Source organism: Schistocerca americana, chromosome 3 (assembly GCF_021461395.2).
Source record: "Schistocerca americana isolate TAMUIC-IGC-003095 chromosome 3, iqSchAmer2.1, whole genome shotgun sequence".
NCBI lineage: Eukaryota > Metazoa > Arthropoda > Insecta > Orthoptera > Acrididae > Schistocerca > Schistocerca americana.
Window position 1 is genome coordinate 319,371,683 of NC_060121.1, and position 12,711 is coordinate 319,384,393.

A 12,711-nucleotide genomic window follows, 5' to 3' on the forward strand; every position below is an offset into this window, starting at 1 on the left:
GCGCAACAGCGGCACTTGACGTGGTGATCCATCCGTCGGATAGCCAAAATGAGCAGACCAGTCTCCTTGTTTCTGTTTGTTAAGATTAATAACTGAATCCGTCTTCGTTCTCACTTTCATGATGCCTCATAACTTTACACTGAGCCACCACAAAAGGTCTCTTAAATCATTCTCGCGATACGTGCATTGGCTCACTGCACAAGGCAAGGAGAGGGAGCCAAAGATTTGATTATGTTCTGTGATGTGCTTGGGTTGTATAACTGGGCTGACAATGAACATTCGCAGAAAATTTGAAATAATACAACACGGCGTCCTTTGCAGCTTCGAGGGGCTGCACCGAATGCGCAGCCGCATTCCTTGCAGATACACATGCAGCTGCAGCGGATGAGGCAGGGTGGATGTACGTACCTTGTGGTTGAGGTCTATCACGTCCTCTTCTAGCGAGACGTCCGAGTACATGTCGTCGCCCGTGTCGCAGGTCGAACTGCGCCCCGACGAGTTGAAACTCGAGCTGCGGTACAGCTGGCTGCAACCACAAACAACGCATCCCACGTCATCTACAACTGGAAACACACACACACACACACACACACACACACACACACACACACACACACACAACACAACTGATTCCAATAACAATACGATGTTCGAAACAATTAGGGGAACACATGTATCAGTGTCCTGCATGGAAAATCTGTTTTTATATCTACATATATACTCCACTAGCCACCAAGCGATGTGTGGCGGAGGGCACAATTCGCGCCAAAGTAATTTTTTCCTCGCTCTCTTCCACTAGCGGGTCGCGCGAGGGAAAAACGACTGTCTGAACGCCTCAGTACGAGCTCTAATTTCCCTTGTCTTTGAATGGTGATCATTGCGCGATTTGAAAGTTCGTGGTAATAATATATGCTCTACATCCTCTGTGAAGATCGGATTTCGGAATTCAGTGAGCAGCCCCTTCCGTTTAGCGCGCCGTCTATCTGCAAGTGTGTCCCACTTCAACTTTTCTATGAGATTTGTAACGCTCTCGTGATGGCTAAATGTACCAGTATCTTGCCGCTCTTCTTTGGACCTTCTGTGTCTTGAATCAGACCCAACTGGTAAGGGTCCCATACAGACGAACAATACTCTGAGATGGACGAACTAACGTATTGTAAGCAATTTCCTTTGTTGAAGGACTGCATCGCTTCAAGATTCTTCCAATAAACCGCAATCTAGAGTTCGCCTTACCCGTTACTTTTGTAATCTGATCATTCCATTTGATATCATTTCGAATAGTCACACCCAGATACTTGACGGATGTTACCGCTTACAGAGACGGGTCATTTATTTTGTACTGGTACATTAATGGGGATTTTAGCCTTGTCATACGCAGTAGGTTACACTTAGTAATATTCAAGGATAACTGCCAGTCATTACACCACGCATTTATTTTTTGCATATCCTCATTGATTTGTTCACAACTTTCGTGTGATACTACTTTCCTGTAGACTACAGCATCATCGGCTAACAGTCTAATGCTGCTGTCAATACCATCAACCAGATCGTTTTATGTAAATCGTAAAAAGCAGAGGACCAATTACGCTGCACTGGGGCACACCTGAAGTTACCCCGTTCAGGACGACATACTGCTCCCTCCCTGTTAGAAAACTATCTATACAACCGCATATATCATCGGATAGATCGTAAGCGGGCACTTTTTTGGAGCAAGCGACGGTGCGGAAGTGAGCCGAACGTCTTTCGAAAGTCGAGAAATATGGCATCAACCTGGGAGCCGGTATGTAGAGCCTGTTGTATATCATGCACAAAGAGGGCCCGCTGTGTCTCGCATGACTGCTGTTTCCTAAAACCTTGCTGGTTTCTGCAGATGAGCTTCTCAGAGTCTAGGAAGGTCATTATGTCTGAATACAAAATATGTTCCATGAAAAAATGGTTCAAATGGTTCTGAGCACTATGGGACTTAACTTCTGATGTCATCAGTCCCCTAGAACTTAGAACTACTTAAACCTAACTAACCTAAGGACATCAGACACATCCATGCCCGAGGCAGGATTCGAACCTGCGACCGTCGCAGCAGCGCGGTTCCGGACTGAAGCGCCTAGAACCACTCGGCCACAGCGGCCGGCCCTAATTCCGTATATTACGTGCAAAGAAAAGAAGTCACTTAACGGAAGCAGAACTCCATTTCTGCCGCTTAGGGATGCCAGAGGCGGCCAAGTGCAACATTTATATACAAGGTGCATCAGTTAGTAGCGGAAACTCACACGAGTGAATGGACATCATGGCAAAGACGTTCCCTGATGTTTTACGTTTCCAAATATATATACTACGAAACTGTTTGATACTGGAGTCAGCAGCAATTCATTTGCTGACATGTTTCTGCATCTACATCGTTATTCACTGTAGCGCCTAGAACCGCTCGGCCACACCGGCCGGCTATGTTTCTTGATTCTACAACAAATCTATGTCAGTGAAATTGGCCGGTAATTATGTGCATCCAATTTTCTATCCTTTTTATAGATTGCTATGAGCTGAGCCTTCTTCCAATCCCGTGGAACTTTCCACCTTTCCAATGATCTCTGATAGATGATGGGTAACAATGATGCTATATTTGTAGCATAGGCTACAGAATCTTACGGGGATACCATCTGGGCCAGATGCCTTCCTGGCGTCAAAGGATTTTAACTGTTTTATAATCCCAGATACACTGAACACTATGTCAGCCATCGTTGCGTTTGTTCGATAATTGAAAGGGGGAATGGTGCTGCAGTCCTCTACCGTAAACGAGTTTTTGAAAACAAGGTTTACAATTTCGGCCTTCTGTTTATCATCATAGTCATCTTCGCCTTCAATGTACGCATCAGTTAAAATCATATGCCGTCTACTGGATGTGCTATGCATTACAGTGTCAGGTTTGTCCTTAGGAGAAAGTGTGTACCGGTGTCTCAGTATTTTCTAGTGAGGTATACACATGTCATTTGTGGACGTTGTATCCAACCAAGCATATACAGTGCAACATCTTAATGCAGTGCAAACTGGACGGGCGCTCTGATCCAAAAAGGATGGACTTTCGCTAAATTTGCTGCAAATGCCAATCCCTCTCCATGTATCGTCCACAGATTGTAGACACGCTACAAGCAGACGGGTCAGTAGACAAGGTGAGTTGGACAAGGTCGCAGGCGCTTTACAGACGCACATGGAGGCCGATATCTGCCCATCTCTGCGTTGTGGCGTTGTAAGGACTCCGCTAGAGCACTGCAAGACGATCTCAGAATCGCCACTGGAGCCGCTCTGTCTGATCAGACCGTAACAAACAGGTTACGATCAAGAGGTGGAGGTTATTAGAGACGGAGCGGAAGCACGGATTGGGGAAGGAAATCGGCAGTGCCCTTTCAAGGGAAACATCCCGACATTTTCCTGAAGCGATTTATGGAAATCACGGAAAACCTAAACCTGGATGGCTGGACGCGGATTTGAACCGTCGTCCTCCGGCATGCGAGTTACGTTTTTGGCCTCAGGACAATTGAAAACCGATTTTTCCCGTCTGATGTGATATGACTTTGCCGTGGTGGGTGGGCTTACGTAACTAACAGTATCACGCCTGTACACCCATGCTCACTGAGTAGAACAGTTTGTTTAACGTCAAACGTACACTTCAGGCATTGTTGTATAATTCATTTGTCATTTGTAGTCGAACACTATTAAATTATGATGTTTACAGCGTCATCTATCGCTACATTTTGTAAATATTTATTTTTCTCCTGCCATACCTTTTCCCCTTCTCCGACAATATTCCGTTGCAATTTGACTTTATTCTGAGCAGCGGTTTGAAAGTTTAACTTCAATTATAATCACCCTGTACTTATAAAAATTTTCGTTTTTTGTTCAGCGACGTTCCCCCTGCGTCAACAATGCGCTATTGTAATTGGACGTCATTCTGAACAGTGGTTCTTTTTCTACAACGTTTTGAAACAAACTTTAATTGTGCACACCCTGTATTTACTACCCGAATATGCCTTACACGCAATCTCCTTCAGACTTAGTGTAACAGTACAATCTCAACTACGTATTGTATATTCTGCGATATACAACTTCGGGAAGGATTTTCATGAGGGTTCCGTGATCACAGAGTCGCAGTGGAAGTCACAGGCTTGTTTAGTCAGCTAGAGTGTCCCAGAAATGTTGAACGAACTGCAAGGAGATACGCTACAAGAAATATTTTATGCCGGCCAGGGTGGCCGAGCGGTTCTAGACGCTACAGTCTTGAACCGCGCGACAACTACGGTCGCAGGTTCGAATCCTGCCTCGGGCATGGGTGTGTGTGATAGGTTAGTTAGGTTAAAGTAGTTCTAAGTTCTAGGGGACTGATGACCTCAGAAGTTAAGTCCCATAGTGCTCAGAGCCATTTGAACCAAATACTTTATGCGTCGCGGGTATGCTTTACTTACAAAGCCCAAAGAACTCACGTTCCGAAACGAGTCATACACAGTGTTTCGGCCTACATGTATCTCATGTAATAACCACGATGCTAAAATGAAAGAATTTTTGATCTCGTACGGAGACGCATTGTCAACGCTGGGGACGTGGCGGTGTATGGCAGGGTAAGAATGACGCTATTACGCTATGTACCCTTCACCACATACCATATCCGCATCTAGCCTACCCCCAGAAACATTGTAGGTTGGCACAAGCGTACTGTAATGAACTCCAAATTGTGGGGTCGATGAAAATAATTTCTTGAGCGCCCATTCGATACAGCATGGCGAATTCCTAACTATGGGTTTCATCAACGTAATATGATGAATTTGATATAAGCAGTCAATTTCATGTCTCTAATCCCGAAGCTCACTTGCTCTGTCAAGATTTTGTAACTTTGAAAAATGTAATTACTGATAAACTATGTCTTCGTATCTCAGCATTCATTTTGTAAACAATTCACGGAAGTCGTCAATGATTGATGTCGGACATGTACATACATTGCTGCCAACCTGCATTTTGTTCGAATTCACAGAAATTGAACTTATTGCGTGCCTACGTGACCTACCACATCAGCACTCAATCAAGTAAAGCTTGGCGTCTATCCAAAAGGTATTTATAAGCAGTTTCAGCGGTGTAATATCACAACACGATGTACAAAATTATATTTAACAGCACAATTAAGCTACGTGAAGGCTCTCTCTATATTCATTTGTATTAGTACTAACTTCAAAGTTTTACAATTGTATATTAAATTTGTCCTAACGTATATTAACTTCTCTGTTATGTCTATCTTTATACAGGTGGTTGCGGAAGCTCGGCTCTTCAGTGAAGTATGTCAAATCGAAACACCTTTCAGCCTTCTAAATTTCCATTTTTTGTTTGTTTGAGCAACCAGTTTTGGCGATATATTACGTCATCTTCACGTCCCCTGACCGACATGTAGAAGATCCGTACCTCTGTCCAGTCAAAATAGGGGCCGGCATTCAATGACTGGATCCATTGATTTGTTTTCAGACAGTGGTCATTTCAATCATCATCTACCGACCAGGTGTGATAGAAGTGATCGCTGTCTCAAAAAAAATCTACGGACACCAGTCATTGATTGTTGGCCCGTATTTTGACTGGACCAGAGGTAGGAATCTTCCTACACGTCGGTTACGGAGCGTGCAGATGGCGTAATATATCACCGAAACTGGTCGCTCAATAAAATAATTTGAAAATTTAGAAGGCTGAAAGGTGTTTTGATTTGATATTCTGTATGTTAATGTTGCGGCAATCATGCTTGAGTCCAGTATTGTATCTTCAAAACTTTATGCCATCTTCACAAAGTGAAAATTTTACGAAAATTAAAAGTAATGAGAATTGATGTGTGAAGTGTCCCTCTCATCTTAAAAGCTTTTTTTGTGCTGATCCCAAAACTGCTCTTAGATTTTGTACGTCTGTAATATTTCCGAAGTTACGGGTGATTTAATATTCTGAATTTTAAATAATATTTTCGGTTTCTGTCAATCTGCCTCCGCCAGGGAGATTTTCCATCAGATAGCAACTTTCTTTTCTCTTCGTAGCTTCCTCAATCTAGCACCCATCCTCTTTTGCACATGTCCACAACACTCCAGTTTTGTTACCAAGGTATCACCATAAACATTGAACTAATTAATTTTATTGAAAGCTTCACAGTCTCCATCGCCTAGGTACTTCGTATATCTAACGTTATAAACGGGCACCGACCTCTGAAATATTTTTAGAGCTCCTTCACACTCCATAGCTCCACTGTAACCATCATAATTCTTAGAACACTGATGTTCAATATGTCCTTCAGTGTTACCATGGCAGGTGTGGCAGTACTTAGATAAGCATTCAACATCAACTTTTCCATTCTCCAGAGAAGTAGCACACACAACACCATTCAACGAACGATGTCCTCGACGTTGCGATGTCCCATCAAGTGCTACAGCAATGTCCTTCGTTCCACTAATATTTACAGTTTCTTCTACTGCACATTTCATTTCATAGATGCTTTAGACAACCGTCAAGGCACCTAAAAGTATTACGTACTTGCTGAACCTACTGGGAGGAGAAGGAAGGTCCATCAAACCACAAAACGTTTGACCAGCCTTTTTTTCTTTTTCCAGTTGCACGCATTGCATGGACTAACTTCAAATTCACATCATATGAATTATGCACAATGTTCGAAGTCATTTTCGAGGTAGATTTATTGCACGATCTACACAGAACAACTAATTTTGACGCTAAACCCTTCATGCTACTTTGTTGTTCAGTTATTTCCAGACAGCCTACACCATCATATTATTTACATTTCGCCACTTCCTTTATCAAAAAAGACAAGACGCCCACATCAACAACAACAAATCTACTACAAACAGCATCATTGTTAACATAAAAATTTGAATCTCCAGGAGGTGTGCCATTTGGGAGTTTCTTCCCTGAAGAAGTGGTACATATGTTACTTTCAACAGTGTGGCTTGCTTTGTTTGTGAACTGGTTTCCACGGAATTTCCTTTTATTGAATTTCTTGATGCGTGGCATAGTTCGTATTTATTGCGCATTAAAGGATATGTACTTCCACAAATATACGTAGCACTTGGCCAACAAACATTCAGTAACACGTGAACAAAAGTAAATACTAGCTAATATTGGTTTCTGTAACAGAAATAAAGGCGTGTGGCGGCTTACATGACCATAACTTTAAAATTTTTATCTGTAGGTCATTTTTCATTTGAAACCCTACAATGTATATATCAATGTAATCAGGAAAGACTATAGAATTTAACAAAGTCATAAAATAATTTCTAATTTTCCACCATTTGTAAGTACCCTGTATCCTTAAGCTCTTGGGAGGGCCACCCAAGCCAGGTCTCTTGGACAGTCAGACGAAGAGGATTTCACAACGTAGGGGGATGGGGGGGGGGGGGGGGGCGGAGGGCCTACACTCGTAACTCCTAGAGGGGACAATTAATCTCCAGAAGAAGGGGAGAGAGGAAAAAAGAAAAAACGAGCCCAACGGGTAAATGGGGAGAGAACCTTTACATACAACAGGATAAACGACTTGGAATAGACAGTGTACTCAACTCGACTACTTGGAATGTCCACAGTCTAAAAAATAAGTAGAACCAGAAAATGAACTAAATTCACAAGATATTGACGTGGCCATCATAACGGATACCGAAAAGAAATCATGAGGTTCCACAACAATAAACAGGTATGACACGATATACAGCGAAGCCACTCAAAAGTCTGCGCTGGAGGTTCTGTTCTGTGGAAGAAGATTTGAACAACCAAAATACACTCTTACACCTTTATCAATGAATGGATAATTGTGGTCACGGTAAAGATACCAGGAGATTATTTGTCAGTAACTAGAATACGTGCCCCAGGAGAGGGATGGGGTGATGTCACTGAAGACTTTTACGATATCTTGGAAAGAACCCTACATAAGAAACAAAAGTGATCATGTCATAATAGCAGGAGAGTTAAATCCAAGGATGGGCAAATCCGCGTGGCAAATGTTATTGGTTCTGAAGGGAAAATATAATAAATGATAATGGATACAGATTGAAGGCGTTCTCTTAAACATTGAGCTAAGAATAACACACACATTCTTCAGGAATAAACGGATCCACAAATGTAACTGGTCAGCTAGAGGCTCTGAAACAATTATAGAGTACGTAATTGCAAATAAGACTACTTGGTCTTTAGTGCAAGACTCAAGGATCTTCAGAGGTCCAGATGTCTCTTCAGATCATTCCTTTCTAGTCTCAAAAATAAAACTACTTAAAACAGATAGAAAACACTGCTGATGCAACGTTTGAGGTACAATTACTTCGAGGGGAGAGTATACCGTTGATATACCAGACAAGGCTTGAGGAAAACAGAAGTGTAAATACAGAAGCGAATAGCATCAATCAGGAATGAAACAATATGAAGGAAGCACTAATTAAGGTAGCAACACAAGCACTTGGCACAAGAAAGGATTTTTTTTTTTTTTTTTCAAAATGGGTCTGGGATACTGGGATGATGAAACACGTAATGTAATTCATGATAAGAAACATGACTTCTTAAAAATGTTGAATTCCCCAGAACGACATCTGAGACCAGATTATAAAGGGAAATCAGCTCTAATCAAAAGGAAAGTCAACTCGAAAACCTTTAGTTGGGATAAATATATTACAGCTATTGAATATGATGTAAGAGCAAGACGAGAGACAACATACAAAATAATCAAACATTTAAACAAAGAAGGTAAGAACAATCCGCAGATAAACACAATATCTGAATGTAATTGGTTACAATACTACAAAACACACTGGACGGATGTGCAAGATACACAGGTCGTTCTGTCTGAATAAGATAGGAATGTAGACTTCCTAACGCTGGAAGAACTGCAGGATGCAGTAACGCCTCGTATGAGCCTTATGAATTCATGTTATAAACTTTATGCTAGAATTTTAACAAAACGACTGTTGCCAATCGCTGAAACTCTACTGCCTGATGCCCAACATGGTTTTCGAAAACGCAGATCATGCTTGGACTGTAACTTCACCATAGCAACTATTAGAAAAGCTTCGTGAATTCAATTTATCAACTTTTCTTGCCTTTATTGACTAGGAAAAGACGTGTCGTACAGTAAATCGAAACAAATCGCGGGAAATTTTAAGAAACAGAGATACCCATCTCATAAGAGCTGTACATCTGAATAACAAAATACAGATAAAATTGCAGGCAGCAGACATAATATGGCTTAAATAAACCAAGAAGTTAGAAGAGGGTGTCCCTTCTCACCCACTATTTTTAATAGGTGTATAAACTATGTAACCAGAACTTTGTTACAGAAATTGAAACACTTCAAAATTAACGATGTGGATGTTAGTACACTACATTTTTTTAACGACCAAGTAATAATAAGGCAGAATAAAAATGACTTACAGGAAACTGTCTTTAAGCAAAACAGCCAGCGAATACAATCTGAACGTCTCCATCATAAAGACAATATCAGTGTCATTCTTAGGACGCCAGTCCATGCAAGTTAAGATTGAAATTGACAAGGAGTTTATAGAGCAAGTTAATACGTTAAAATATTTAGCGTGCAGTTTTACATATAGGGCAAACAGTGGAACTCCACGCGGAACATTGGGACAGAAAGCCCACAGTGAGAACTTCCTACGAAAGATCTGTTATGTTACGGATGCGAAATCTGGACTATTAAGAAGAGAGATGAATAGAGAATAGAATCATTGAATACGTGGCTGGATATACTTTGATGGATAAAGAGAGAAATGATGACATACGAGCTGAACTGAGTATACAAAATGTAACAGTCATAATAAAACAGTATCCGTTAAGAGGGAAAGCCAAAAAAACAATATAAAACAAGCGGCAGATCATATTTGGGGAAACCGATTTAGAGATAACTTGACAACTTTTAAAGGAGACAGAACGGATGAGAAGGTCCTATCCTGGATGCTGGTGTACTCCAATTAAGACTAAGTGAGTCAACTGTAATTGTCTATCTTCGTACCGAAAGCCAGTCATATTACTTCTTGCCTGCAGTGGCGCCAGCATGCAGGCAGCTTGTCTGTACAGCGACGCAGTTCAGCGTATGGCCGCTAGATGGCAGAGAGCGTTACTTACAGCTCGTGTAGGCGCTCTAATTGAGGATTAAGAGCTTTACTCGAAGCAGAGCAGCACAGGTTTGCATGCCAGTGTAATTAACGGTATTATATCAATTCTCTCTCTCTCTCTCTCTCTCTCTCTCTCTCTCTCTCTCTCTCTCTGTCTCTCTCTCGTTTGAGTTGTTGTGCTTACCTTGCCAACGCATTGGATCCAAGCCGTCTACCGGTGCTGAAACAGTAGAAAAATCATCCTTTAAAATACAAAAAAATATGAACATTTATACGAAGAAAGTTTTAATGTCATAGACGAAAGAAAAACGGTTTATTCTAGTTACGTAGTGGATTCCCATCTTTTGGGTTTGCTTTGAAGTTTTGGCGCTGCCCCACACAATTATGCTCTTATTCAGTTTAACAAACATTATCACAAAAATTATGGGAAGCTGGCTGCAATGAAATGAGCTACAGTCACAAGATAAAGCCCAACTGGTGTAAAATACCATAACTAAAGCACAAAAAATAGTGAAAATTGGGATTTTTTTACCTTCCTTTCACCAATATGAGAATTTATTAGATAAATGAATCAGGGTTTTCAGTGGCACAAATTTACGAGTAATCCATGTAATCTTTAACAAGAAGTTTTTTTCGCATGTATCTGTTTCAATAATTTCTGTTAATGCCAATCTGAAATTTAGCACGTTTACCTTTCTTCCATCGAAAGAGAGATTTCCCTCGCCAGATTCATCATCATTTTATGCCAACTTGTCCATAATCATTGGGGTAGAGGGAAAAACATTTGAGAAGTTCGTTAGCAGTGCGTGCGTAGCTGCTGTATTCTTTGTCAAAAACTTATTTCCATCACAGTTTTTGTTGGATGATTCATCATTTAATTTAGAGGGTGTAACGGGCGCAGTGCAGATATTTTTGTGTATTGTACAGTAATATCTACACAAATGTTAGTTGTGTTTTCTCTGCATCGAACAGTCTTCCCGTAAACATGTCACATAATTTACTATCTGATGTTTTCTGCACAGTCGTAACTGCAACAGTAAGTCGACAACCCCAGTCAGCAAAGACAGACTGTTTTCGTCCACGTATCTACACTCCTGGAAATTGAAATAAGAACACCGTGAATTCATTGTCCCAGGAAGGGGAAACTTTATTGACACATTCCTGGGGTCAGATACATCACATGATCACACTGACAGAACCACAGGCACATAGACACAGGCAACAGAGCATGCACAATGTCGGCACTAGTACAGTGTATATCCACCTTTCGCAGCAATGCAGGCTGCTATTCTCCCATGGAGACGATCGTAGAGATGCTGGATGTAGTCCTGTGGAACGGCTTGCCATGCCATTTCCACCTGGCGCCTCAGTTGGACCAGCGTTCGTGCTGGACGTGCAGACCGCGTGAGACGACGCTTCATCCAGTCCCAAACATGCTCAATGGGGGACAGATCCGGAGATCTTGCTGGCCAGGGTAGTTGACTTACACCTTCTAGAGCACGTTGGGTGGCACGGGATACATGCGGACGTGCATTGTCCTGTTGGAACAGCAAGTTCCCTTGCCGGTCTAGGAATGGTAGAACGATGGGTTCGATGACGGTTTGGATGTACCGTTCACTATTCAGTGTCCCCTCGACGATCACCAGTGGTGTACGGCCAGTGTAGGAGATCGCTCCCCACACCATGATGCCGGGTGTTGGCCCTGTGTGCCTCGGTCGTATGCAGTCCTGATTGTGGCGCTCACCTGCACGGCGCCAAACACGCATACGACCATCATTGGCACCAAGGCAGAAGCGACTCTCATCGCTGAAGACGACACGTCTCCATTCGTCCCTCCATTCACGCCTGTCGCGACACCACTGGAGGCGGGCTGCACGATGTTGGGGCGTGAGCGGAAGACGGCCTAACGGTGTGCGGGACCGTAGCCCAGCTTCATGGAGACGGTTGCGAATGGTCCTCGCCGATACCCCAGGAGCAACAGTGTCCCTAATTTGCTGGGAAGTGGCGGTGCGGTCCCCTACGGCACTGCGTAGGATCCTACGGTCTTGGCGTGCATCCGTGCGTCGCTGCGGTCCTGTCCCAGGTCGACGGGCACGTGCACCTTCCGCCGACCACTGGCGACAACATCGATGTACTGTGGAGACCTCACGCCCCACGTGTTGAGCAATTCGGCGGTACGTCCACCCGGCCTCCCGCATGCCCACTATACGCCCTCGCTCAAAGTCCGTCAACTGCACATACGGTTCACGTCCACGCTGTCGCGGCATGCTACCAGTGTTAAAGACTGCGATGGAGCTCCGTATGCCACGGCAAACTGGCTGACACTGACGGCGGCGGTGCACAAATGCTGCGCAGCTAGCGCCATTCGACGGCCAACACCGCGGTTCCTGGTGTGTCCGCTGTGCCGTGCGTGTGATCACTGCTTGTACAGCCCTCTCGCAGTGTCCGGAGCAAGTATGGTGGGTCTGACACACCGGTGTCAATGTGTTCTTTTTTCCATTTCCAGGAGTGTACATTTCAACTGGCCCGTTGTCCAGGGGAAATGCACTTGGAGGTACTACACTACCCATCCTAAAAACATATAACTTGT

General features: G+C 43.0%; 1 protein-coding gene across 5 annotated transcripts in view; it reads right to left on the reverse strand.

Annotated features, from left to right (window-relative positions):
* Nucleotides 1–12,711, reverse strand: part of LOC124607365 (rab11 family-interacting protein 4) — a 929,323-nt gene that overhangs the window by 150,837 nt on the left and 765,775 nt on the right. For all 5 annotated transcript variants that reach the window (XM_047139676.1, XM_047139675.1, XM_047139674.1 and 2 more), the window contains 2 exons: nucleotides 10,306–10,341; nucleotides 409–526 (listed from right to left, as the gene is read on the reverse strand). In XM_047139676.1, the coding sequence (XP_046995632.1) occupies nucleotides 409–526; nucleotides 10,306–10,341 (154 nt within the window). The remainder of the gene's footprint in view (nucleotides 1–408; nucleotides 527–10,305; nucleotides 10,342–12,711) is intronic.